The 27,409-nt window shown below is 41.3% G+C and overlaps 1 protein-coding gene across 1 annotated transcript in view; it reads right to left on the bottom strand.

Annotated features, from left to right (window-relative positions):
- Positions 1-26,880, bottom strand: part of LOC128974830 (ephrin type-A receptor 6) — a 604,268-nt gene extending 577,388 nt beyond the window's left edge. The window contains exon 1 of the mRNA XM_054391568.1: positions 26,778-26,880. Coding sequence (XP_054247543.1) covers positions 26,778-26,880 — 103 coding nt within the window. The remainder of the gene's footprint in view (positions 1-26,777) is intronic.
- Positions 26,881-27,409: the final 529 nt, after the last annotated feature.

The raw sequence follows: 27,409 nt of genomic DNA, 5'->3' as shown, positions 1-27,409 counted from the left end.
AGAATTATAAGGCTATAGCTGAGTGTGCTGGTTTGGGGCCAGACAGATCGTTTCTTGCCCCTGAAAGGGACAAAAGAATGAGACTCACACAAACGGATTGGAGAGTGATGGAAAGTTTAAATGGAAAAGCAATTGGTGAAGCTACAGAGAACTACAAACTACAAAGCATAGTGACAAAGAGTATCCCAAAGCGTACAGAGCCCGTTACATAATTCCCAAAGCTTCCCAATCCTTTCCTCTTCCCACCTGAGGGTAAACCCAAACCCCCCAGGGCTCTTTCTTCCCCCTCCCACTGCTAGGCAAGTCTCAGGCTGGCCAGGTCTGAGACTGCCCCCCCCTCCATTCTCCTCCTGGCATTAGGCCTAGACAGGCCTAAGAGGCCTTGAGGATACTCCCCCGGCATTACCCGATAAGAGAGGACATCTCCCGTGGGAGCAGAGAGGGAAGAAAGAGGAAGAGAATGACTTTGCAGATGGCCTTATAGGGTGCAGGATTTATGGGTAGAAATACGTCGTTTCCTGTGTCCACCCCTGTGGGTGGGCACCCAGGACACCAGAGGTGTATCTCATGCGGCAGTGGCAGGGGGCACCCAGCCTAAACTGCCACATTCCACCCCTTATTTCATACCCATAATTCCTGCACCCAAAACATATCATCAAATTAGAAACAACTTTCAGATGACATGTCTGGCAAAGTCCAAGTCTCCATCTGGGCGTCCTTCCAAAGAGTTTCTCCCTCGGGCTCAGGTAACAGTTCAGTCCAGCTCTTCTCCCTCATCCTGTGGAACCTCCCAGCGACGCAGAGTTCATTCTTCTGCATGGTGAACTCTTCATGGATCCGATGGGGCATCCTGGCCACCTGGAAACAACCTCATAACTTCTCAATCAAGCATTTCTCCATCCACTCAAGCGGCATGTTTCCACCCCTCGGGGCAATCGAGTCTGAGCAATCAGGCTCACCGACTCGACTCCTTCCACCCCTTGCAGGCAACAGCACGCTGAGACTTTCCAAAGCTGCACGGACCTTTCCCAAGCCCAGTGCTGACCGCTTCCAGCCGCGGCCCGAGGCTAATGCGGATGCACACCAGGCACAGGCACACCGCTCCCCCTGAGCGTACGCATGCCAAGGCATGGAGGCATCCGGCTACACAGCCCTCCCCCGGAGAGGGAGTGGCTGCACCGCAACCCGCCGAGAAGAGAGGCGGAGCCAGGTGCTAGGCGCCATTTTCGGAGCGCGTCCGAAAATCAGGGGAGAGAGAACAGCGAGAGCCGCCGTCACCTCTGCAGCCGCGGTACAGATCAAAACCGCCGCCACCCCTCGGGCCACAAGAGCGGCTTTTCCAGCCAAAGCTATACTCGCTCCCTGGGTCCTCGGAAGCAGCTTTTGAACTGGAGCCACCGCCCGCCTTCTTGAGTTGCGGGAGCCACCGCTCACCGCCCCACTGCGGCTAGCCCCCAACGCCGCGGGACAAGCCGACCCTGGTCTGTTTCCGACTGTCCCTCCCCCTTCCTCGGCTCCGCACCGCTCTACTCGCCGCTGGCGCCGCGGGGAACAAAAGGGAAAGGGACAGGCACCGCATTCTTAAGCTTTTTTCCCCAGTGCCTGCAGCTATAGAATCGCCGCTGCCGCTTCGGAACAGCAGGAGGGATTCCACACCACGGCTACGCACCAGGGTGTCCCCTCAGAACCCATAAAACGCCCACACGGTCGCCCCAGCACAAAACCTTGAGCCCAGCCACCAAAAACCAACAACGCCCAGATACCATTTTAACTTTTCCACCCCTTGCTCTTCTCCAATCCAATTTGCAGAGTTCAGCACAGGAACCATCCTCTGCTACCAAAAATCTGTGCTGGTTTGGGGCCAGACAGATCGTCTCTTGCCCCCGAAAGGGACAAAAGAATGAGACTCACACAAACGGATTGGAGAGTGATGGAAAGTTTAAATGGAAAAGCAATTGGTGAAGCTACAGAGAACTACAAACTACAAAGCATAGTGACAAAGAGTATCCCAAAGCGTACAGAGCCCGTTACATAATTCCCAAAGCTTCCCAATCCTTTCCTTCTTCCCACCTGAGGGTAAACCCAAACCCCCCAGGGCTCTTTCTTCCCCCTCCCGCTGCTAGGCAAGTCTCAGGCTGGCCAGGTCTGAGACTGCCCCCCCCTCCATTCTCCTCCTGGCATTAGGCCTAGACAGGCCTAAGAGGCCTTGAGGATACTCCCCCGGCATTACCTGATAAGAGAGGACATCTCCCGTGGGAGCAGAGAGGGAAGAAAGAGGAAGAGAATGACTTTGCAGATGGCCTTATAGGGTGCAGGATTTATGGGTAGAAATACGTCGTTTCCTGTGTCCACCCCTGTGGGTGGGCACCCAGGACACCAGAGGTGTATCTCATGCAGCAGTGGCAGGGGGCACCCAGCCTAAACTGCCACACTGAGTCACTTGGATATTCACAAGTCCATGGGACTGGATGAGATCCATCCTAGGGTACTGAGAGAGCTGGCAGATGAGCTCATCAAGCCTCTCTGCATCATTTTCCACCGATCCTGGTTCACTGGAGAGGTCCCCGATGACTGGAAGCTTGCCAATGTGATGCCCATCCACAAGAAGGGCCAGATGGATGAACCTGGAAACTACAGGCCTGTCAGCCTGACCTCAGTGCCAGGGAAAATTATGGAGCAGATCATCTTGGGGGCAATCACTGCTCACCTGAAGGATGGCCAAGGGATCAGGTTCAGCTAACATGGATTTATGAAGGGCAGGTCCTTCCTCACCAACCTGATCTCCTTCTGTGATCAGGTGATCCACCTGGTGGATGTGGGAAAGGCTGTTGATGTAGTCTACCTGTACTTCAGTAAGGCCTTTGACACTGTTCCCCACAGCAAACTCCTGGCCATGCTAACAGCCTGTGGCTTGGACAGGAGCACTCTGTGCTGGGTTAGGAACTGGCTGGAGGGCCGAGCTCAGAGAGTGGTGGTGAATGGTGCCACATCCAGCTGGAGGCCATCACTAGTGGTGTCCCCCAGGGATCAGTTCTGGGCCCCATCCTGTTCAATATCTTTATTGATGACGTAGATGAAGGAATTGAGTGCCCGGCACTTGGGCTTGTTAAATGCCATCAGTAAATTTGCAGATGACACCAAGCTGGGAGCAGGTGTTGATCGGTTAGAGGGTAGAAGGGCTCTGCAGAGGGACCTTGACCAGCTGGACAGATGGGCAGAGTCCAACATGATGGCATTTAACAAGCTCAAGAGCCGGGGGCTGCACTTTGGCCACAACAACCCCATGCAGCACTACAGGCAGGGGTCAGAGTGGCTGGATAGCAGGCAGACAGAAAGGGACCTGGGGGTACTGATTGACAGCCGCCTGAACATGAGCCAGCAGTGTGCCCAGGTGGCTAAGAGAGCCAATGGCATCCTGGCCTGCGTCAGGAATAGTGTGGCCAGCAGGAACAGGGAAGTCATTATGCCCCTGTACTCAGTACTGGTTAGGCCGCACCTCGAGTACTGTGTCCAGTTCTGGGCCCCTCAGTTTAAGAAGGATATTGAGATATTTGAACGTGTCCAGAGAAGGGCAACAAGGCTGGTGAGAGGCCTCGAACACAAGCCCTATGAGGAGAGGCTGAAGGAGCTGGGATTGTTTAGCCTGGAGAAGAGGAGGCTCAGGGGTGACCTCATTGCTGTCTACAATTACCTGAAGGGAGGTTGTAGCCAGGAGGGGTTTGGTCTCTTCTCCCAGGCAACCAGCACCAGAAAAAGAGGACACAATCTCAAGCTGTGCCAGGGAAAGTTTAGGCTCAAGGTGAGGAGAAAGTTCTTCACAGAGAGAGTTGTTAGACGTTGGAATGTGATGCCTAGGTGGTGGAGTCACCATCCCTGGAGGTGTTCAAGAGGGGATTGGACGTGGCACTTGGTGACATGTTTAGTAGTCATGAGGTCTTGGGTGACAGGTTGGACTTTGATGATCCCTGAAGTCTTTTCCAACCTTACTGATTCTGTGATTCTGTGGATTAGATGGGACTTCTAAAGGTCATCTACTCTAACCTCCCTGTCATGGGCAGGGATGTTTTCAACTAGATCAGTCTGCTCAGAGCCCCATCCCATTTGGTCTTGAACAGCCAACAACAGGGCATCCACAGCTTCTCTGGGCAACCGATTCCAATGTGTCACCACTCTCATCAGGAAAAGATTCTTCCTTACATCTACTCTAATCCTATCCTCTTTCAGTTTAAAACAATTGCCCCTTGTCCTGTCCCTAAAGACACTGTTAAGAAGTCTTTCTTACAAGCTTCCTTTACAGTATTAAAAAGTTGCAATAAGGTCTTCCTGGAACTTTCTCATCTCCAGGTTGAACAATGCCAACACTCTCAGCCTTTCTTCACAGAAGAGCTGTTCCAGCCCTCTTGACCATTTTCATGGCTCTCCTCTGGACATGCTCCATAAGATCTATGTCTTTATTGAGGACTTCAGAGCTGGATACAGGTACAAATTTTATTGAGCAGTATCCCTCAAGTCCATCTCCACAGGCTGTTCATACTCCAGTTTGTGTTGGTATTGAGGATTCTTCTGATCTAGGTGAAGGACCTTGCACTTTGCTGTATTAAAATTCCTGAGGTTCACACTTATTTACATGTCTATGTATCCAGTATTTAAATGTACAATTGAGCGTGAAATATTTTTTTCCAACACAACAAAGAACAGGCCTGAAAAACTAGCACCGTTCCTGTACTTATCTCCAGGAAAATTTCAAGACCTAAGTAGTTTGAAAAGCATATGAAGAATGCATTTTAAGCTCCTTCTTTAGTAAATTCTGTTAGCTCATACAGACCCTCTCATTTAAGGCTCCAACATACAAATCTTTTGTTTTCACCTTTCATTGAAGATTTTAGCGTAAACTGGGCTGCAGATTAATCTACAAGGAAAAGTCATGCCTAAAGTTTTTAAATTCTACTAACTGAACCTTCCAAAACTACACGTTTTGCTATGCTACCATCCTTTAAAAGAAATACACTATAGCATGGTTATGTCTGCTTGCTGGTGTGGGGAAGCCCTAAACCAGCTTCCTCCTTCTCCAGCTCGTCTTGTGAAAAGAGAGCCCTTTAAGTTAGGGAGCTGTTTTGTTCCAGTATCTCTATAGTACTACCTGTCCTAAAAGTCATAAATTAGAGACAGGAGAAGAATCAGCTAGTTCACCCAATTCCAGACTTAATTCACTGCAGGTGTCTTGCACATCTTACAGAGCAGATAATTTGATGGCATTGTCTTGCCTAAAAATGGTCCTTCCCTGATTTTAAAGTATAGCATCTCTACCTGCACAGTCTGTCAAAGTGTAGTTGGGACTACAAAGGATTTGCAAGTAGAGCTGGAGAAGTACAGTACAGTGTTACCATGCCAAAGACACAAACAGCAATGTAGCAAAAAGGAAGAAGCACTGCTAACAGGCAGCAGATCAGTTGTTTATGGCAAAAAACAGGCCCACGAGATCAACAAACTCTAAGATAAATGGTGAGTTGGTTAAGGACAGATACTTTCATCCAAAGATCAAATGAGTGGATTTGACAATTAAGGAAGAACCCAATGAAAGCACAATGCTGTGGGGGCGGCAGTTTGATGAAGGTGGTTAAGGACCAACAGGCTGATGGTGCCTACAAAGCAGAGAACAGATTGAGTGCACAGACTATAACAGTCAAATAACTAATTTTGCAAGAGCATAATGTGAATTGCTGAGGCTAAAAGAAAATAGAGTATTATGAAGGTAGTGGTAGAGCTTCACAGGGGCCAAAGATTGATTGAGGAATCTGAGGGAGAAATGGCTAGTCTGAAAATAAGCTTGTATGAGAAGAAGGAAGGGAAAGGTAAAGAGAAAGGGAAAATTGGAAAGAGGAAGCAAATAACAGCTTTTGGAAATATTTGCTTTTATTAAGAAAACTGGCCACCAGAATTGTATCTAAAATCCAAAATACACAATCAGTAACTGATTTGTCTAAAATTCTGTATCACAATGTGGTAATTTACAGGACACTACAAAAGAATTATGATGATTTTCTCATTTCAGACTGCACAACAGAAGCCTGTTTGAATTAAAGAAGGTTTCAATTCATTAATGACAGAATTATTCTGGAGTAAACAATATCCTTAACAGAATTAGCATACCATGACTGTTGAATCCAAGAACAGTTTTCAGCCAAATATTTTTTTTTACTTGCATATTTTTTCTACCAATAAAAAGGATTAGTCAGATTATAATGAGACAGATGGAGACAATGAGTGTTAAAAGGAGCATAAAGCATACAATTACAGCCCCAGTTAAAAAAGCAACTATAAAGGGAGGCAATACCTAAAATTAAATACAAATTTATTATATATATTTCATAAAGCCTTATTGATTAAAGGCCTCTTTTGTTACAAGATCTACATACCACTATACCTGAACAATCTAAAATACTGTGCTAGTTACTCGTTTTCCCACCTGTTCAAAAATAACCCTCAGACTATCAATGTAATACTATCCCAAGGCAGGTTTCTCTGCCCTCTACATGAGTGCAATCAATTATTGTTTAATGCTATTTCCCACCAACAATAATGAATGCCTTGATCAGAATCTCAGTGTGCTTTTTTGATTGTCCACAGTCCCTCCATTTCCAGTGCTTGCTTTCAATCAGAACAAGTCTTTTAAATCTCATACTTAATTTAAAACAGATGAAAAGGGAATTTAAGATGTTTCATTTGTGTAAACACCAAATTTATAACAATGAATATTACCTTTTACATTGTTATACAGCTTAATTTATTTCATCTAAGAGCAATAAAACAGAGTAAGTACTGAGTGATCCTAATAGCCAAGTGGAATCAAATTAGAGAAGAAAAAGCTGACATCTGAATCATAATGCATTAAGGTAAAATTACAGCTGAATTTGAGAATGATTTCATTCCATTTGACTTTGAAAATACATACTTCTTTCAGTCTCATTTCAGAATTACACAAACTGAAAAGTGGTTTAAATCTAAAAATTATATGAAATATTATTTGTGGTTTTACAGTTAAGATATCATTAAATTACTGTATGTGTGACAACACTATATTGATAATGAACATTCTATCAGATGAACATTCTATCATTCAGGAATATATTGTTATCTAAATGTTAGAAATAAATCTGGGTTAGGAAACAGAAGTTGAAAACCAGTTTAAACTGCTTTAAATAGAGCAAAAGAAGTGAGGAAGTGCATAAAAGGCATACTTTTTAGGCAGAGAGAATTCAACAATTTATAGTGCGATTCCTCAAAGATTAGTCATGAGACTGATCTTATTTAACTATTGTCCTTGGCCAATGTAGGCTTGTTCTAATAAGATTCGTTTTCATGGGAATATTGGGAGACATTGTCAACAAAACTGAAGGATAGAACACAACGTAGGGAGCTCTGGGGAGAGAAAGAATGATTCTTCCTATCTGTAATAATAAAGAAGAGAAGACATTAAATATAAATCAGTAGACAATCTAAAGGGAGCCATTATGGACTAATATTCTATAACACTGCATTTTTGTGAACCATAGCAGTTTTGAGCAATAAAAATGTGAACCTGATTGGAGTCTACAAATCTGTACGCTTACACCTGGAGATAACATATTATTGAACAACATATTTTTTCCCTGCCAAACTAAGCCCAAAAGTTTGTAAATTAGAATATTCCTGGAAGAGAGTCAGCAGAACTTGATACTTCATCTTCTCATCATTCTTCCTATTGTCTTCTCCTCTCCCATATCAAAAATGTACTGTTCCATCTCAATATCTGAAAAAAGGATAGCCCATTGCTATTTTAGGAACTTTAGTCATAAATTGTATCACTTTACTGCAATAAAAATTGTATTTATGTTCCTTATATCTGCATAAATATATTTACCTCTGCTCAAAGAATACCACTGTCAATGAAGCTCATCAAGAATTATGCTTTATTCATAAAGTATTTAATATCAGACTACTTTTTATAGTTTTCTCTTAGTTTAAACCAAATCTAAAACCTTTTAACATACATTCCACGCTGTAAAGGTGCCAAAACCCAAACATTCAAAGTAATTTTTGTGCATGCTGAATAATTGTGAAGCCAACCTGAGCTACTACTAGACAGTTCAAATAACCAGGTCATTTGATCAAAGTATTCATTGCATTTGGTGTAATCACATCTCATTTGGATAAAAGAACACAAGGTATCAGGAAAGAAAGAATCCCTTAGGTCATAGACTCAGACAACCATAATCACAGTTGAAAGTTTAAATACACTACTGCAAAAGAATGAATAGCATTTCAATCACTCTCTGCACAACTCGAATATCAACTAGCTTTTCCTTTTCCTAAACTCACTGTGAAAAAGACTCTTAACTAAACAGATGCTTAACTGAAGGGTATTATGAAGAATCTGTTCAAAGCAGAAATTTTTTTCTTTTTTTTTTTTTCCAGTCCTGATAAACCTAATAAAGTGTATAACATGCTACAGTGAAGGAAAACCTGTCCAACCACAAATCATTTTGTCAGTCTTATCTGAAAAATGAAAATTCTCATCTGCTCAGATGGTGGCAATTGGTCTTGCACTGAGAATAAGAGCAGGACACATGAACTTGCCACCTGCAGAGGCGGCTTTTTGTACCTCCTTGTGCAGCACATCAGAACACCCAACTTCAGTACTAATTTTAACCAATTCTCTAAGCATTTCAAAGGCAAAATAAAATTCCTACAATTTAAAGGGGGGAAAACCCCAGCAACTTAACAATCTTCTGCTTAACAGCAGTAACTCCGAACAGAAAATTCTGCTCTGCTTCTTCCTTTTCCATTCGCAGCCTTCATGATACACTTTGATTCTGGCATAATTCACACTCTGTAACATCAGCATGGGCTGGTAAAAGTCTGGTACTTAGACCCAAGTTATGTGATCACAGTTACACGATGCAACAACTCCAGTTCTACTCGTTCCTTTTAGGCCTTTTATATGAACTAATGATTGCATCTGTGAATTACAGTGTCTCCTTTATTTACATAACTCAGTGCAGTTTCACATGACTCACTTCAGCCATCTTTGTTTGCAGATGACTCATAGCATGTTATTTTTCTGCTGTGGAAAAATTTTGCTAATTTGCAAACCTTTTCTTTCATTCCTATTTCTGGAATTTTGTGAATTATTAGAACCTTAGACATTCAAAGGTGGAATGAATAAATGAAATAAATGAAATAATCTGATTCTGCCAACACTGGGTTGTGAGAAGTTGCTAAACTCACTGGGATCTGATAAGGAGTTTGCAAAGACCACTAATGTAAATTATCTGCTAACGAGCACCATGTCAACTCCTGTTCCAAGGCATGTGTCCTAGTGAAAAAGACACTTAGACCAGACATCCCAACAGACTTCTCAAAATTACTTTTATGTCAAAAGGCCGCATTTGACTGTTATTCAAATAACATGGATATAATACTGACAGCTAAGGAGAAGAAACAAAAATATGACCAGGTTCTGTATTAAGGCAGCCAAGTCCCAAGTCATAATTTAATAATTTCTTAAAACCCAGCAGCTGTAGCAAGCTACTACCTAACCACCTACCACATATTGTAAGACAGAAGAAATAAAACGAGATCTACTACAGGGTCTACTTCTGATTACCTCAAAATATTTGGAAATTCAGGATTACTAAAACTTACTGGCATGTGCATTTGATTTCAACCACCAGCTTTGGCTTGGCATTATTATTGCACACTGGACATTATAAAATTCCTAACTTCATATTCCATACTCTCTAGTATGCCTTGTGATACCCTCTTCAGACACTGTGGAACTAGAAGCCACAATGTTTCTCTGGGGCCTTGCCATACAGCAATAAAAGGAATATAAAGCATGTATATTTATTGTCTAATTATTGTCTCTCTAGCTTCGGTCTTGGTTTCCTGCTCTGATACCCAAATGGTTCAGCTGTCCTTTCCTATCTCCCTTTAAAAAAGTCACAGTGCCTTTCGTTGTCACACAAGCTTGTTTCTCTTGAATATGTACATATTAATGGTGCCTAGTAGAATTATGTCGTAACTGATTCCTCTTGAAATTATCCTACAGAATACGTTACAGCACAGAAATGCAGATTTTACCAATGCAGATGTTGAATTTATTTATCAGTTCAAAATAACACACATCCAGCTATGCTGGTCCACACACAAGGCTGAAGAGAACAAAATGGATGAAAAAAATAAACATACTTTCTTTTTTTTTTTTTTTTAATATCATTACAGAGTCACACTTAAATGTTTTAATCACTCTTAATTTCCAATAAACTTACTTTCTTCATCCATAGATGTTCTTTATGTGTCCAGGTCCTTGAAACTTGAAAGTTTCAAAATTGCTCTGCTGCTTAACATAATCTACTGCGAAGATGTGTGCCTTCAATGTTTATGCCATGAATGATGGCACCTTTCTTGCCTTAAGTAATTTGTATCAGTACAGGATTACACTGTCAATCTTGAAAAAAACCAAAACCATCACCCTGTATTAATGATATATGAAGAGGAAGGAAAAAAATCTAACATTTTAAAATATAAAAATTGCACTAGGGAAGGAAATTTAATGTAATTTTTATACTGTGATGGTTTTAAGAACTGTGTCTTTAATTTTTCTTCACAAAGTTCGAGCAGAAAAGTGAAAATGTAAATAAATCACTATTGGGTGTAAGAAAGCAAAATAATGATTATTCTAAACACTTCCATTGGAGAGATAGAAATGCTTAAGAATCACTACTCAAAGTAAGGTTGGGCAGTCGGGTAGTCTCCTGGTCCATCTTCTCTCAGTATCCCTGCTTCTTTTCTGGATGAAGATAACACACACCAGCATACTGACCTTGACAAGCTAAGTCTAACAGGCCTCTTGGCTTCTTGGCTTTCTTCCCTCTTTGCTTTCCCTGTGGAAAGGTGGGGGGAGGCCCCTTGGGGAAGGCCCCTTGGGAAAGAAGCACAGCCCCTTGAGGGGAACCAGGGGGCTTTGTTGTGTTTTTCTGTTGATGGTACATATTTGTAAATGTTGTGAATAGTGTGTATTTGTAGGTATTCATTGCTTTTCATCATAGATTGTAGTTTTGCCGGTAAATACAGCTTAATTTGCTTCCAGGCTGAGCTAGCCTGGTTATTGTCAGTGTGGGAGGGTGATTCCAGTTCTCCCACTGTAACAATTTGTATTTTGGTCCTCCAACACGAGGCAAATGCTTGTATGATTTATTTCTGCTCAGATTAGGAAGCAAAATGAAGCTGCTTTGGATCCTATGGCATATTATATATTCTGTTCTGACTGTGATTTATAAACAGGCTATTTCTGCTCTGATAGATAAAATTGCAAGATATGTGGCATATAAACTGTTTCTTTGGGGTAAGAACAAGTTGAGTACTGTTCTGGTTTTATTGGAATAGGGAGTTATGGCAATTCAACTGCAAATCTGCCAGCAGAAGCATATGAATTTGCTATTCCTATTGCAGAGGGACAAATGAAACCCTAAATTGATTTTTATGCTAAGCTTGAATCTGGTGTTTGTTGTAATAATGATATGGCTACTGGTAGTGCCGTAGCAAGAAAGACATTCTAGCAGCTTGCACAGACATAAAAGAAAACACAGAAGAGTTCAGAGAGATCTGGAATTAGGTTCAGATTCTGATTACAGCGTTCAAGAGATCACAATTAAGTGCAGGGAAGAGAAGGCTTATGAGAAAGCTGCCGATAGCTTTGGCTCTGAGCCAGTGGCTGCAGGGACTTTGCCAGTAGCTGCAGGAACTCTGCCAGAACCTGAAATGGCTACCGTGTTTACATAGGCAGCTGCCATGAATGAGGCACAGTCATTTCCACCCTCTGCACCCGAAATGGAAGCAGCAGCAGCTACAGGGTCTCAAAGAGTTCCTGCTGTATCTGCACAGAATCTCTTTACTCCTCCTCACTCTGCTGTGAATGTGAAAGCTAAACCAGTGAATTTGGTTGCTACTCTCACCAGAAAGCACAAAGGAGACACAGGAGGAGGTGCAGAAGCTGCAGGAGGAGGTGCAGAGGGTGCAGAAGGTGCAGAAGGAGGTCAGGATCCTTCTCTCCAGGGACCCGCTGTTAAGAAACGTCCTTCTGACGACGAAAAGAAGGTTAGCCTTGAAAGTCTGGCAGACTTCTTGAGACCACACATGGATGATGGAGATGTAGGACAGGATATGGGCCCTAGTAAATTAGCAACTGCTGGAAGTGCCTTTCAACTCAAGGAAATTGCATAGGGGATTGCAGTAGGAGCATGGGGACGGCAAGCTCAAGAAGATGATGATGAGGAGGATGATATACAGTCAGCTTATGCACCCAGACAGGAAAATCAGATATGTGAGGAAGGATTACATCAGAGGAGATACTGAGCCACTCCTGTCTTGGCTAGGGAGGTGTTTTGATATAGGAGCCCCAGCCTTGGTGGTAGGTGACAAGTCGGCATCCCAGTTGGGGACGCTCTCAAAAGATACAGCCATAGACAGGCATCTAAGCAAGTGCCTTGGTAAAGTTTCTCTGTGGGCATGCCTCCTACTGGCAGTCCTTATGAGGTACCCCAGCAGAGATGATTTACCATGGAACTCCAAGCCTTGGACCACAACAAATGAGGGAATCAAGTGCCTGAGAGAGCTTGTTGTGAGAGAAGTAATCTATGGAGATCATAAGACTCTGAATCCTGATGAAATTCCTGCAGGAACAGGCCTTGCCAAAAAGCTCATTAAGCTTGCTCCTCCTAATTATGCTACCATTCTGGCAAGCAGAATTGCGGCAAGAAATTATGGTGGAGCGCCTCCTACTGTTGGCCATTTCACTGACCAGATGAGGCAATTGGAGGACAGTCTCACACGTACTAATTCATTTTTAGCCATTGAAACTCTGTCTGGAGAGATAAAGAATTGCATGAAGGAGCTGAAGGAGGAAATTAAAACCTCCATATCCAACTTGATGAAGGGGGATGATGCTGATTCCTCTTCCTCCAGATGGATACAAGTTTCGGCTGTCAGGAATAGACATCCTCCGAGAACGCCTCAGTTTGCCTTCTGGAGAGGCATACAATACACATTCAATCATTTGTCCCAGGGGTGGATTCACAGTTCAACCATCTGTCATGCAGTGATCCGTGATGCTTTGGAGAATGGTGGAGCTCCAGAACACATTCAGTTCATCGATGACATCATCATCTGGGGTGAAACTGCTGAAGAAGTCTTCAAGAAAGGTAACAAAATCATTGAAATTCTTTTGCAAGCTGGTTTCGCTATCAAGACAAGGTGAAAGGACCTGCCAGAGAAATCCAGTTTCTGGGAGTGCAGTGGCAAGATGGTTGCTGTCACATTCCAATGGATGTGATAAACATGGCAAATCCCATCCATACGAAATTCTATAATAATAAGAATATAAGAACTATATAGAAATATATGGAAATGATAAGAATATAATAAGAAATGTGATAAACATGGCAAATCCCATCAATAAGAAATTCTCTGTTTCTTAGGAATACTGGGATTTTGGAGACTGCACATTCCTGGATACAGTCAGATGGGAAAACCTCTTCATGATGTGACTCAAAAAAGAAACAGTTTCCAGTGGGGTCCTGAGCAACAAGCAGCCTTTGACCAGATAAAGAGAGAAGTAGTCCAAGCGATGAGTCTAGGACCCGTCCGAACTGGTCCAGACATTAAGGACATTCTGTAGACGGCCGCGAGTGACAATGGTCCAACCTGGTACTTATGGCAAAGAGCTCCACAACAACGCTCTCTTGGTTTCCAGGGTCGTGTCTACAGAGGTACTGTAAGGAAGCTCCTCCTTTCAGTGATCTGTCTGATGATAAGAGATATGCTTTGTTCACCGACGGTTTCTGCCATCTTGTTGGAAACAAGATGGAAGTCTGCAGTGTGTAGTCCAACACACAGAGTTGCAGAGGCAAGAGACAGAGAAGGAGAATCCAGTCAATTTGCAGAGGTAAAAGCTGTCCAGCTAGCTCTTGACGTAGCTGAATGTGAGAGATGGCCAAAGCTTTGTCTCTACACCGACTCATGGATGGTAGCCAATGCCTTGTGGGGTTGGCTGAAAGACTGGAAAAAGAATGGATGGCAGAGAAAAGGAAAGCCTATCTGGGTTGCATATCCGTGGCAAGACATTGCTGCTCACATTGAGAGAATCCCAGTGAAACTGAGACACATTGATGCTCACATTCCTAAGAGCAAAGCTACTGAGGAACAACACCACAACCATCAGGCAGATCTAGCTGCAAGAGTTTCCCAGGTGGACACAAACTCTGATCTTGATCTTGACTGGCAATACCGAGGTGAGCTGTTCTTAGCTCAGTGGGCCCACGACTCGTCTGGACATCAAGGCAGAGATGCAACCTACCAATGGGCTCGTGACAGATCCATTGACATTTCCATGGATGCTATCATGCAAGTCATCCATGACTGTGACATTTGTGCTGCTATTAAGCAGACCAAGCAAATCAAGCCCTTATGGTATGGTGACTGATGGTCCAAGTGCAAGTATGGTGAAGAGTGGCAGATTAACTACATCACCCTACATCGTTCTCGATCTGGTAAGCAATATGTGCTGACTATGGTAAAGGCAAGCACTGGAACGTTGGAAACTTATCCAGTTCTTCATGCAACTGCATGCAACACCATTCTTGGTCTGGAAAGACAAATCCTGTGGAGATGCGTAACTGCAGAGAGAATTGAGTCAGACAACAGAACTCATTTCAGGAACAATCTTGTAAAAAACTGGGCCAAAGAGCACAGCATCGAGTGGATATTCCACATTCCCTACTATGCACCAGCTGCAGGGAAGATCAAATGTTACAATGGTTTGCTGAAAACCACTCTCATAGCCATGGGGGGTGGATCTTTGAAAAACTGGGAGAAGCATTTAGCACAAGCAACCTGGTTGGTGAATAGTAGAGGTTCAGTGAATCGAGCTGGACCTACTCAATCAGGTTCGTTACAAAAGGAAGAAGGTGATAGAGTTCCTGTTATTAAATAATCTGTTAGGCAAAAATGTTTTGGTATTTTTTCCTTAAGGAGAGGCCAAACCTGTCTGAGATGTGGTTTCTGCTAAAGGTCCTGCACACACCTACTGGGTGATGCAAGAGAATGGTGAAATTCAGGGTCTTCCCTGTTCCCTTCTCCGCTCCATCTGCAAGGAAAAAAGCCGTTTTCTGTTTTTCCTGTGATTCGAACTTTTGAGTCATCTACATCTGAGATAGCCGGAATGGACTATGAACTTTATTAACTCATTTTTGTAGGTATTGTTTTAGATTAGATGGAGAGTAGTTTAGAATGGAATTATTTAGAAGGGGTGGATTGTGACGGTTTTAAGAACTGTGTCTTTAAATTTTCTTCACAAAGTTCGAGCAGAAAAGTGAAAGAATGTAAATAAATCACTATCGGGTGTAAGAAAGCAAAATAATGATTATTCTAAACACTTCCATTGGAGAGATAGAAATGCTTAAGAATCACTACTCAAAACAAGGTGGGGCAGTCAGGCAGTCTTGTAGTCCGTCTTCTCTCAGTCTCCCTGCTTCTTTGCTGGCTGAAGATAACACACACCGGCATACTGGCCTTGACAAGCTACGTCTAACAGACCTCTCGGCTTCTCGGCTTTCTTCCCTGTTTGGTTTCCCTGAGGAAGGGCAGGGGGTGGGTGGAGGCCCCTTGGGGAAGGCCCCTTGGGAAAGAAGCACAGCCCCTCAAGGGGGCCAGGGGACTTCATTGTGTTTTTTGTTGATTGTACATATTTGTAAATGTTGTGAAGTGTTATTGTCAGTGTGGGAGGGGGATTCCAGTTCTCACACTGTAACATATATTAATGAGATTATGAAGTCCCATACCCAAAAGTTAAGAAAAGCCAAAACTAAAGTAGTCCCTATGGCTTACAGTTAGCATCAAAGATAGCTGTTCCTAAGACTATGGGAGTCAAAGAGCTCCATGAGCAAGCTGGCCAAGGCTTCTGCTGTGAGGTTGAGATCCTGACTTCAGGAAGGCTGTTAAGAGACTGGATATATGAAATGGCAAGAAAGTTTCAGATCTTTGTGTGGTATGAATGCATTTCATCTGCATACCGCTTTTTGACAAAGTGAGTATTGACAGATCATGTGTTTTCAAGATATGGTGGGTTGACCATGGTTGGACACCTCCAGCATTCTTCATGAACTGCTCCAGCATGGGTCTCTTCCACAGGGTGTAGTTCCTCAGGAACAGACTGCTCTACCATGAATCCCCCACAGGGCCACGAGTCCTGCCAGCAAACATGCTCCAGCATGGGCTCCTCTCTCAACAGGTCCCCAGGAGTCTGCTTCAAAATGAGCTTTCCAGTGGGGTCACAGCCTCCTTTGGGCATCCACGTGCTCTGGCATGGAGTCCTCCATGGGCTGCAGAGGAATCTGTTCTCAGGTGCCTGGAGGACTTACACCTCCTCTGTCACACTGCAGACCTTGGTGTCTACAGAGTTTTTTTCTTTCATATATTCTCACTCCTACTGTAATTCCGGTTGCACATTAACTTTTTCCTATTATTAAATACGTTATCATAGGGGCATACCACTACCACTGATTGACTTAGGCTTAGTTGACTGCCATTTAGCTGTCTGGCATTGGACTTGTCAGACATTGAGGAAGCTTCTAGAAGCTTCTCACAGAATCCACCCCTGTAGCCCACCATCAAAATCTTGCCACACAAACAAAATGTTCCTAGCAGAGAACAAAAAAATAACAAAGAATTTCATTGAAGATGATAACCATGAAAACCTCATTCCTTTGAACATGAAATGGGTGTCACAAAGTGGTCACCCAAGCTGAAAGCTCTAGCCTTTAACTCTTCTCCTTAGCTTAGTGGCTGTAATGACACAGAAACAATAGTGAAAAACAATAGTTATTAAGAGATTCAGAGCTGAAAAAATAACTGCATGCAGCCTAGTGTTCAGACAGAGCCATATGTTAAACAACAGCAACAACAAATGTTGGCCTCCTTCCAACCACTGGCATTTATTCACATTAGATGCCTTGTAGATAGACTACAAAAAAATTGAGTACATGGTAACATTGTATTCATTTGGAACCATCCGTCTGATTTCCTCAATGATTTTTACAACCCAAAATTTCTTCAGAGGCAGTTCTTAAACAGCAACTCTAACAGACTTTTCTTTGCATAGTGTATACAATCATTCCTCTTCCTCTGAATACAACACTTCTTTTTCACTTCCAACATACACCATTCACAAAAGCAAATTCTTATCCTTAGTATGAAATGCTTCTCTATATTTCTTAAATAAACTAAATAATTCTTTGTGAAATTCTTTGTCTGGAAATTTGCAATTTAATGACGTTGTGGTGGTTTTTTTTTTTATCATACACCAAAATCACAGGCTAAACATTCCTACTGATGTCTCAGCAGCAGCAGTCTGAATTTTCATCACATTTGATGGAAGTCTGAGTGCAAGTTTGGCTGAACTCACGTGTGCCTCATCTCTCATCATGTTTGTTCATTCTTAAATGCGAAGAGTATTCATATTTACTTAAATTGCAAGTTCCCTTAAAAGATAAAGTCCACTAAATTGAATGATTAAATCAAAGAGTGGGTGTTCCTACTGTATCGTTCTGGCATATCATTCAGCAACTAAAGCAAACAAAGATTTTATATTTCCTTTACTTTCCCCTTCAAAGATCTTTAATAGCCAGATACAAGAATATGTAGGATTATGTAATTTTTTATGGTCCCACTTTGCCTAGCTCAAAGTCCTGTATTCAAATCACATTTTGAAATATGAATCCTTCATCCAGATGCTTTTCCCACAATCCAGTTCCAGACATGAAGAATGGAAGCACTACAGAAAAAATTGCTAGGTCTCCCTTCATATTTTTTTTTCAATAAATCCAAGATATATTTGAACAATTTAATTCTAAATTTCAACAGAATTTTTCCTATAGAATTCTATTTTAAACCAGCTTCTGGAAAACACTGGGAAAACTGGCCTGGGAAATTCCAGACAGATAATCGTTTTTACCAAGATTAAAATGCTAGTGCATTATCTTACAGAATGCTTTCTAATTTTTTATTCCTTTATTTTAAGCTAAGAAGCAACCAGCAGCCAGAGAATACAAATTAGAGTAGAAAGTGTACTCTAACCAATGGTCACTCGCCAAGACAAATCACTCATATGCATCAATGATACTGTTTGCTCTGTGTGACTTTTCCCCTTTTTTTCTAGGTGCAGAAGCTGTTAAATGGATTGAGACAGTAGAGCTCCCAATAAATACACCTTTTACTATGTCCTTGTTCTCTGTGTACCTTCACAGTGTTTTGTTACAGATGGTGCCTACTTTCCACCTTTCTTTTTGTATAGAAGTGACACAGGACTGATTTTATACTAAGATAAAAACTGTAATTTTAAAAACATGATGGCATGAAAGAATGTGGTATTACAATTGCAGTTAATGCATACACATATTAAAATGTTCACTCTGTTTATGCAATCCAGCAGAGCTTCACTCTGTTTATGCAATCCAGCAGAGCTGCACTGACCTATGAGGAGCTGCTGTGCATCTAGCCCTCATTAGTCTGGTATTGCTCTTTTTGGAGAACCAGTCATCAAACAGTAAACATCTTCAAACACTGTCTGGAATTCAGTCAACTTTGAATAAATAAACCTATCTTTTTTAAGGAAGAAAAACTACCAGCTTCTTGCAAATCTACCTGAACACAAACCAAGTATTTCAATTACAATTAAGAGTATTACACCTTTAAATTCTTCTATCTTCCTATAGACTTTAGGTAGAATCTTGAAGTATGAACATGGACAACACGGGGGACAGTGGAAGAGGAAAAAAGGGAAACAAAATGAAAGAAAAGGAAGACCTCCATGTTTCTTATGACGGGACTGTTTTGTACCACCTGGTGCAAGAAGAGAGATCCATGGATGAGAGGCCAGCCCTGGTCATGTATCTTGCTCCACAGCAGCATCCTGTGGGCTTCTCTGTTGCACCAGCCCCCCTTAACCACCATGTTTTCAGAAGAGTATTTCAAGCAACATTAACGCTACAATGAAGGAAAAGGTAAAGATCATGAGGCTGGTGACAAAGTGAATGAAGCACAGCCTGGTGGGTAACACAAACAAAACCAGGATTTAAATCTTTCCTCTCAATTTCAGTTTGTCTCCTCCTTTGCATAAAGAAAAATCACAGTGACACAGAACTTTGAAATGTGATATGAGGTTAGGCATAGAATTGAATATGAGGGGACTTAAGGGATCATTTAAAAATGAATTTTATAATACCATATTCCTTACAAGAAAAAGATCCAAATCTAAAGTTCTTTATTTTGATTCACCCTGTTTCCAGACTGTGTTTGATGTTTATACAGTTTATTCTGTTGTGCTGTATCTTTTTTTTTTTAATGAAGAAATGCTTCTAAATATTTGAAACAAGATCTCAGAATTGTTAAACTTGGGTTTTTATATTTAGAGACAAAATACATTTTAAATCCAAAGATTATTCTACAGAAAGGAGTTTTTAAATCTACATATAATTTCCTCATAAATGCTTTTGAGTTTAAAAAAAAAAGTGTGTGGAAAATACCCATGCATTGTTTGGGTGGTGGTTTTTTATTGTCTACTGTGATGGTTTAAAACTGTCTTTTTAACTTTTCTTCTCAAAGTTCAAGCAGAGAAAGCGAAAGAATGTAAATAAGTCAGTATCGGGTTTAAGAAATCATAATAATGATTATTCCAAACACTTCCATTGGATAGATAGAAATGTTTAAGAATCTCTGCTCAAAACAAAGTTGGGGCAGTCTGAGTGGGGGACTCAGCTTGCTTGCTCAGCTTCTGTGTCTGGCAGCTTCTTCTTCTTTTCTGCGTGAAGATAACACACTGACCTTGACAAGCTAAGTCTAACAGCCTCTCTGCTTCTTAACTCTCTGCCTTTTGCCAGGGGAGTCTGGGGGGATTCCTTCTGGGAGGGATGGGAGGCCCCATGGGAAGAGGCCCCTTGGGAGAAGCAAAGGGAGCTTGGTTGTGCTTTTCTGTTGACTGTACATATTTGTAAATGTTGTGAACGGTGTATATTTGTACACATTCATTGCATTTCATCATAGACTGTAGATTTGCTTGCAAATACAGCTTTCATTTGCTTCCAGACCGAGCCAGCCTGGTTATTGTGAGTGTGGGGGGATTTCAGCTCTCACACTGTTACATGTATAGAAGTATCTGAAGCATCCTAAAAATACCTTCATTGATTAAAATCAATACATCTCTAATTATTAAATTATCATCATTACCAAGATAGTCAGCATCTGTATGTTTTTTTTTTACAGGATGATAAAATTTACTCCAAATACAGAGATCCAAGACCCTAAGTAACAGAAATGCTAACATACAGAACTATTATGTTGTGCATGAAACATTAAAACAGTAATGTTTTCCTACTGAATAGGAAAAATTTTAGGAGTTTTGGTTTTGAGATTTGTTGGGGTTGTTTTGGGGTGTTTTTTTAAGCAAGAATCAGATATCCAAATAAAGCATGCAGGTGGTTTAAAGCCAAGATTGGTCTCAAAGCTGTGTTCTGTAACACATTAAAAATAGTGTTACAAATGGAGGCTGTATTAACTGAAGAGACTTTAATACCTATTTAGAAAAGCCTTGCTCTTAGATACGTGGACGATCAATAACCTAGCTACACAAAAAGTGGTGTTGCAAGATTGATAACAAAAGCATCCCTGGAACTAACATAAGGATTGCTGAAATAAGCGGTAGACTGGAAGACTAACTCAGGGGATTGCAAGATAAATGAAACATCTGAAAATAATTTCACTGTTAGATTTTACACACTTTTGTACAGTCTGGAAATAATCTGGCATAATTACCACAGAAGACAGAGTGATTATTACTCTGAAGACTAGGTTGAGAAATGGAAAGAAGTGTTTAGAAGTGCATTTTAAAATCTTTAAGGTTTTAACAGGTCATACAAATCTATTCTAAGCAAGAAATCACAAACAGTACTAGAAAAATCCTGACTTTTACACAAATTGACAAGATCGAAGTTCATAAAACCAAAATTGTAAGGAAGTAGCAATCAACAACTAGAAAGTAATGTAAGATAAAGCTCTGGTAAATCACTTTCTCATAGAGTAAGTTGATTTGTACAGACCAGAAAGAAATCATGCAAACGATTTCATGTTTTTATCATGTAAGAGAAATCTGCTTTTTAATAGCAATTTGCAGTCCCAACACCTTATCATAAAGATTGTCATACTATTAACAGGTTCAGAAACAGTTTCTGAAGATATGTTATTCACCACAAATGTTTTTTTATTCACTTCATCTACATGATAACATGCTTCCTGGAGGTCAGGATAGATTTTGGACAAATAATTTATTTCTCTATTTCATTTCCATACTATTTACCATTCTCTCTGTCAGAGTTCAGCCTGCTAACAGGCATAACAAACAAAATGACAGCCTCTTCTTTGTGTCAGTGTCAAATTAAGAGAAATCCAGTGATTCTAATAGCAACATACCATCTATACACACACAACTGGAATAAAAATATATCCCAACATAGCTACACTACATTGGGATATATAGCTTAACAGAGTAATAATAACATGCTTCTCACATTGCACATGTGTATCAGTTTCTAAATATTGCTAATCACTTAAAGGAGATTTTAAACAAGATGGGCTTTCCATTTTAAAAAATACCCAACAAATTGGATATTAACTTATTATTTATCTTACTAATAATCCATTTCCTGAACTTCTAGATGTCTCTACAATTCTGAAGTGAAAAGTCTAACATCAGGTATCATGAATGAACCCTTCACACAGACTTCAGACCTAATTAGATATAAAACTGTGTATCTGGAAACACAGAAATTTCCATAAGAAAAAATTTCCTTAATACTTTTCCCATCTCTCATTTTTAAACTACTGCCAAAAGAGTTATCTGGCAAAAAAAAAATAACTGTTAAATTTACAGGAGCATAAAAATGGCCATTCAGGACCAAACCCAAGGTGCATCTGAACCAATACTGAAGGCCACTTTGAGAGCAGCAAGCAGACACTGAAAAGGACAGTCACCTCCTTTGCACTGGTCTGTTTTCTAGGCATTATGCTGGCTTGTTTCCTGATGGAGACAAGATGCTGGTTGAAACTGAAATCATTGATCTCCAAATAAATCATAAGAGATGGAAAAAACACTGCTCACTGTCAACTATTCTCTTTTTTTTTGTTTAATTGGTGGTTGTTGGTTTTTTCCACACTTCCTTGTAATATTTAGCTTACATTTTAACTTGCCTCCTTTCTCAACGGTAGTTTCTCTGTGGTGTTCTCACACCCTCAAATTACATCAAAACTACTGTACTGACTTGGTTTTAAACTGCATCTGCTTAAACTGTACACTTTTAAAGTTTTTAATATTTCCACATCAATCATTCTCATTTGTCCAGACCAAATTAATAAAATACGCAAACAGCACTGAGTATTGCTAAATACCACATCGGGAATATATCATGAAATATTAACTGAAAATCTGTTCATCTCATATTTATGGCATACAAACCAAGGCTTTTGGATACCAAGTACTTTCATGCATATCTGCAACTACAGAGGTTACAAAGTCCTCATTAGTACACAAGTCACACACAGAGATGTGGGGAATACAGGTAAAAATATTTTTAAAGTTTTTTTTAATAGCATGAAACTAAAATACAATTTTGCTCCTTATTTTATTTTCACATGTAAAGGGTAATGACACACTTTTAGTGAAATGGGTCTGTGTATTTAATTTTCTCATTTTTCCAGAATGATGTAAATGCTCACAAAAATATGAGCTGAACAACTAAACATCAAAATCTATCAGAGATACCTTCTAGCAGTAAAACATTAGTCTCTCTGAGAGAAGTTCAGTCTCTACAGACACAGAATCCTTGTTCTCCTTATTGGTACAGGAAAATTATGAGTGCTGTATGAATGGTGTTTATCTGTGATGGATTGCACCTATGTAAAAATAAACATGTGAATAAGAAATAAGCCAACTTCTTTGAACTCAAGGTTACAAGAAATCTGAAAATGTAGTACCAGAATCAAAAAGCTTAATTACTTACTTTGAACTACCCAATTTGCATCAAGTGTAATCACTGTGAAAATGAAATCTATTTAAATTTCAGAACTGACATTCGACATTATTTTTACCTCTTTTTTTTTAATAAAAGAAAGAAAATGAATATAGGTGCCCTTTAAAAGGACACATAAAAAAAGATCAACTTTGCATAACCTCACAAGATCTATCAGTACATGGCAACTGAAAAAGCAATGACTTCCCATTACAAGTTCACTGATAGACATGACACATTATAAACTCTGCAAGTTCCCTAATTTACTTCAGAAAACACTTGGTAACACATAATGGCAGATGTAGTCTGAAAGAAGCCAAGATACAAAAATTCCTTCTGGTTTACATATATGTGGAAACATATGTATGCATGCTTAGCACAGGATACTGTCAAACTGTTACCCTGATGTGACCTTTATCTAAAAAGCTCATACATGTTTTGTACAAAGAAGCCCTCAACTCAGATGTTATTATCTGTATTTTTAGGTTTGAAAGTAATTGCCCAATTCATTGTGTTCTAGCAACCAAACATTAAACCTAAACTACGGGCTGAATCTTTGCATAATAATACAACTCATTGATAACTGGATGTCATGGACAACTAACAAAAATTAACATGAACCTACAAGCACCCACCCTGCACCATTAACCAAAGCTTATGTTTCAAGCAGTTCTGTTTCAAACAGCAGTAATACATTTTTCCTATGCAGCTTCATGGCCCTGCCTACCTATAGGGTTTTTGTTAGCAGTAAAAGTTAGTCCTTGGCATTGCCACAATTAATTTTTGAATTTACCACTTCATTAAAATGAATGAACAAGTCCACTTCCCCGTCAATATTATCATTTGTGTCTGTTTGCTACAGATACTGTAAGATACCATACATTGATTTACTGGGTGAAGAATAATAAGCTAAGAGTCTTGGAACTACATAAATATAAATATATATTTCTGTTTAGGAAAACAAACAAAAATATTAATCCCAACAGAGCTGTAACAATAATTTGTAAGACGAGTATATAAATTCTCTGAAGATCCCTCTTTAATAATAAGAAATAAAGCACTAACAGCTAAATGGAAGAGTTGTCTGTTTACACAGTCAGATTAATAAAAATTTTCCCCTTCCATTTTTTTCCCACAATCAAGAAACCCAAAGAAAACATTCCTTTGCATTTTAGTATCAGTGTTGTTATGTTTGTAAATACAAAATAGAATATCAAATATATCAAATAGTAAAGCCAAGGTAAGTCACCATTATTAGTGAAAATCCAATTTTTTTTTTGCAATTACTGCATATATTTCCACAATGCACATGCTAAAATTACCACCCTATTGAAATTAAGATTTTTTTTTTCTCAGTTAACTGCACAAGACTAAAAAAAAAAAAAAAAATCTTCACAGCTGGGATTCAAATGTTAGTAATTGGAATTTTAAACTTTTTTTTAAAGTATTTAAGTATTTACACAACGGGCAACTTTTTTGTCTTACTCATTTTCTTACATCCAGTTTCTGAATTCAGAGGAGGTCACCATTAAAACTAAACTCTTTTGCTAGTACTTGATTAGTTGGGTGGAGTGTGTGTTTTGAAACACCAGTATTAATTCAGTAAATTCACATGTATTTTGTTCAGTTACGGTTATTGCTTGACTTCTATGGTATAATGACACTACCAAAGATAAAGGGTCACTCGCTTTATTGGAAGCTTTGAAACAAGGTTCAGAAAGAGAAATTATTCAGAAGTTAGGTAACTATCAGTTCTCTATAAAATACCCCAATACCAAAACTTTTTTGGGAAAAGTTACTTCAACAGTAAAAAGACACTTCAACCTTGACAGACTTTTCTTTGGGCTAAACTGTTTTGGTAACTATTTTCTCCATTTTTCACCTCTTTTTAAACACTATTAAAATACTACTAATTTAACAACAGGAATGTCAAACATTAGTTTAGAAACCTAATCTAGCTTGCATTATTTAATAAAAATTCTTTATCTTTGAAGCATAATGTGTGTCTTGGGTTTCTCTTTAACACATAATGGATACATTTTTTAAACTACATTCATGTGTCCTATTAAGCCTTGCAATAATGTAGCAGTTATTAAAACGAACTAATGAGAGTGGCATGAAAAGAAAAAGGTGTTGTGAGACTGTGAAAATAAGGGCCAAAACTAATACAGCACTGATAAGGCTGTATGTTACACAGTTACAACATGAAATTATTCACCACGTTTAGTGACAAAGAGGTAAAGAAGTAACAACTAAACTTGGAATGCCCCTGTCATAACTGCCTCTGATTGCTTGGGTTATTTTTGGTCATGCTCTCATATTTTCCTATTTCTAGATATTTTATTCTTAGTGTTCCCCTCATAGACGCAATGAATACTCAAAGGAGATTGTAAAACAGAAGTGTGAAAATATATATTTCAGAGTACCATATGACTAAACCCAGTTTGTTTTGTCCGCTCATTACTTTCCTCTATAGCCATTTTCAACATTCCTTTCAATAGTAGCAGGTGAAATAATTCCTGTGAGAAGCACATTTAGTGCTGCCCTTCAGGTCCCATATTTTCACTAGTGTCACCTTAAAATCCCATAATACGAAAGCTAAATTGTACCAAAATATTGAAAGTAGGGAAGACTCTCCTAGTTTAGGAATAATGTATCTGACATCCTCCGTAACTTGAGAGATGCACATTAAACAACCATTTAAGGAAATGCTCTGCTCTATCCAGATGTTTGACAGCACATAACATGATGCTTCACATTCAGTTATGGGAGGGTTTTTTCCGAGTTCTTCTGACAAAATTTGTTATTTCCTGGATGTGCTATGCGTTTTTATTTCTTGAAACAGAATTATTCCCTTCTTAATTTAGAGGCATTTTTCTTAAACATAGACATTGTAATTAAAAGAATTAAGCTACTGTCTTCAGTAAGACCTGATGAGCATGCACCTGTGACAAAGACTTTAAATGGGATTTTTATCGGACAAACAGGCGTGTTAAGGAACGTCAGGCACCTTTATGTGGTTCTCTTAATGTGCGGTGAGCTCGCTCAAACCCATTCTGCATACACTTTGTTATTGCAGGACTGAAGCAAACCTTAAAACCACGTTTCAAGTAAAAAGATGCTAACACAAACACTGCACCGGGAGGTGACTTTTGGCTACTTGCTGTTCAGCATCTCGGTCACAACGCTTGCGGCTAGGAATGCCTTTGGAGAGCCCGCGTGCGCCCCACCAGTCCCGGCAGCCGCGACGTTACCGCTCGGCAGGAGACAGCACCTCGCCCTTCCCTAGACGTAGCCCGGGGAGGGGGGCAGGCAGCAGAATCCTGCTTCTCTCTCTCACCAGACAACCAGCTTTTGCGGGGTCGGGGGCACAGGGGGAAGCATGAGATGGTCGCTCGGTGGGCGACTAGCCGCCGCGCCCGCCCCCGCGCTCCTTTTGCTCCCTCAGAAGCCGGGCGAGTCGCACCTACCGAGAGGCGTCTGTGGGAGCCCGCCCTTTCAGAGGGCACTGGTGCTATTGCGAGCAGGTGCGGACCTTCGCCCCGCCCGCCGGTATCTCACACCCCACGGCCGCCGGAAAGTTGTTGGGAGGCTGTTCCCACCGCACCCGGCGGCTGCCCTTACCGTGGTTGCTGGCGACGCGACCGGTGGCGGCGGGGCGCGCTGTCAGCAGGGGGAGGAAGAGGCCGACTCTCCAGAGCAATCCCCTCACCTCACAACACCCCATGGCTGGTACTCGCCGAGCGCCTCGCGTCCTCGGCCCGCCGAGGCTCCTCGTCCTCCTTCAGGCCAGAGGGGAACGTCACCGCGGCGCCCTCGTCCAATGTCGCGGCGAGGTCCGGTCTGATGCGGCCCGGCCGGGTGGCGCTGCCTGCACTGCCGCCGGGGACTACCCGGGCCGGGGCGGACGCATCCGCCAGCGGCGTCCCCGGGCACGGCAGTGGCCTAGAGGGCGAGGGCGGCCAGGGGTGCTGGCAGCCCCCGCGGCCGCCCTGTCGCGAGGGACGGCGACGCTGGGAGCCGAGAGAGGTCTGACAACTTGAGAGGCAGAGGCGGCGGCGTGAGAGGTCGCACGTTGCTCCCTAAGCCTCCTCCGGCCAGTGGCACCTTCAGCCTCGCATAAGCTCCCCCAGCACCTTCAGCAGCCTCCTCTACAGAAACAGCCTCGTCCCCCGTCCGCCCTGCATTCCTGTCCGCGGGTCGCGCCGAGGGGCTTCAGTTTCCCACGGTGAGCGTCTCGTCCCCGCTGCAGAGCT

This window comes from Indicator indicator, chromosome 1, assembly GCF_027791375.1.
Source record: "Indicator indicator isolate 239-I01 chromosome 1, UM_Iind_1.1, whole genome shotgun sequence".
Lineage (NCBI taxonomy): Eukaryota > Metazoa > Chordata > Aves > Piciformes > Indicatoridae > Indicator > Indicator indicator.
Note: the sequence above shows the minus strand (reverse complement) of the source record. Positions and strands in the feature narration are given on the sequence as shown.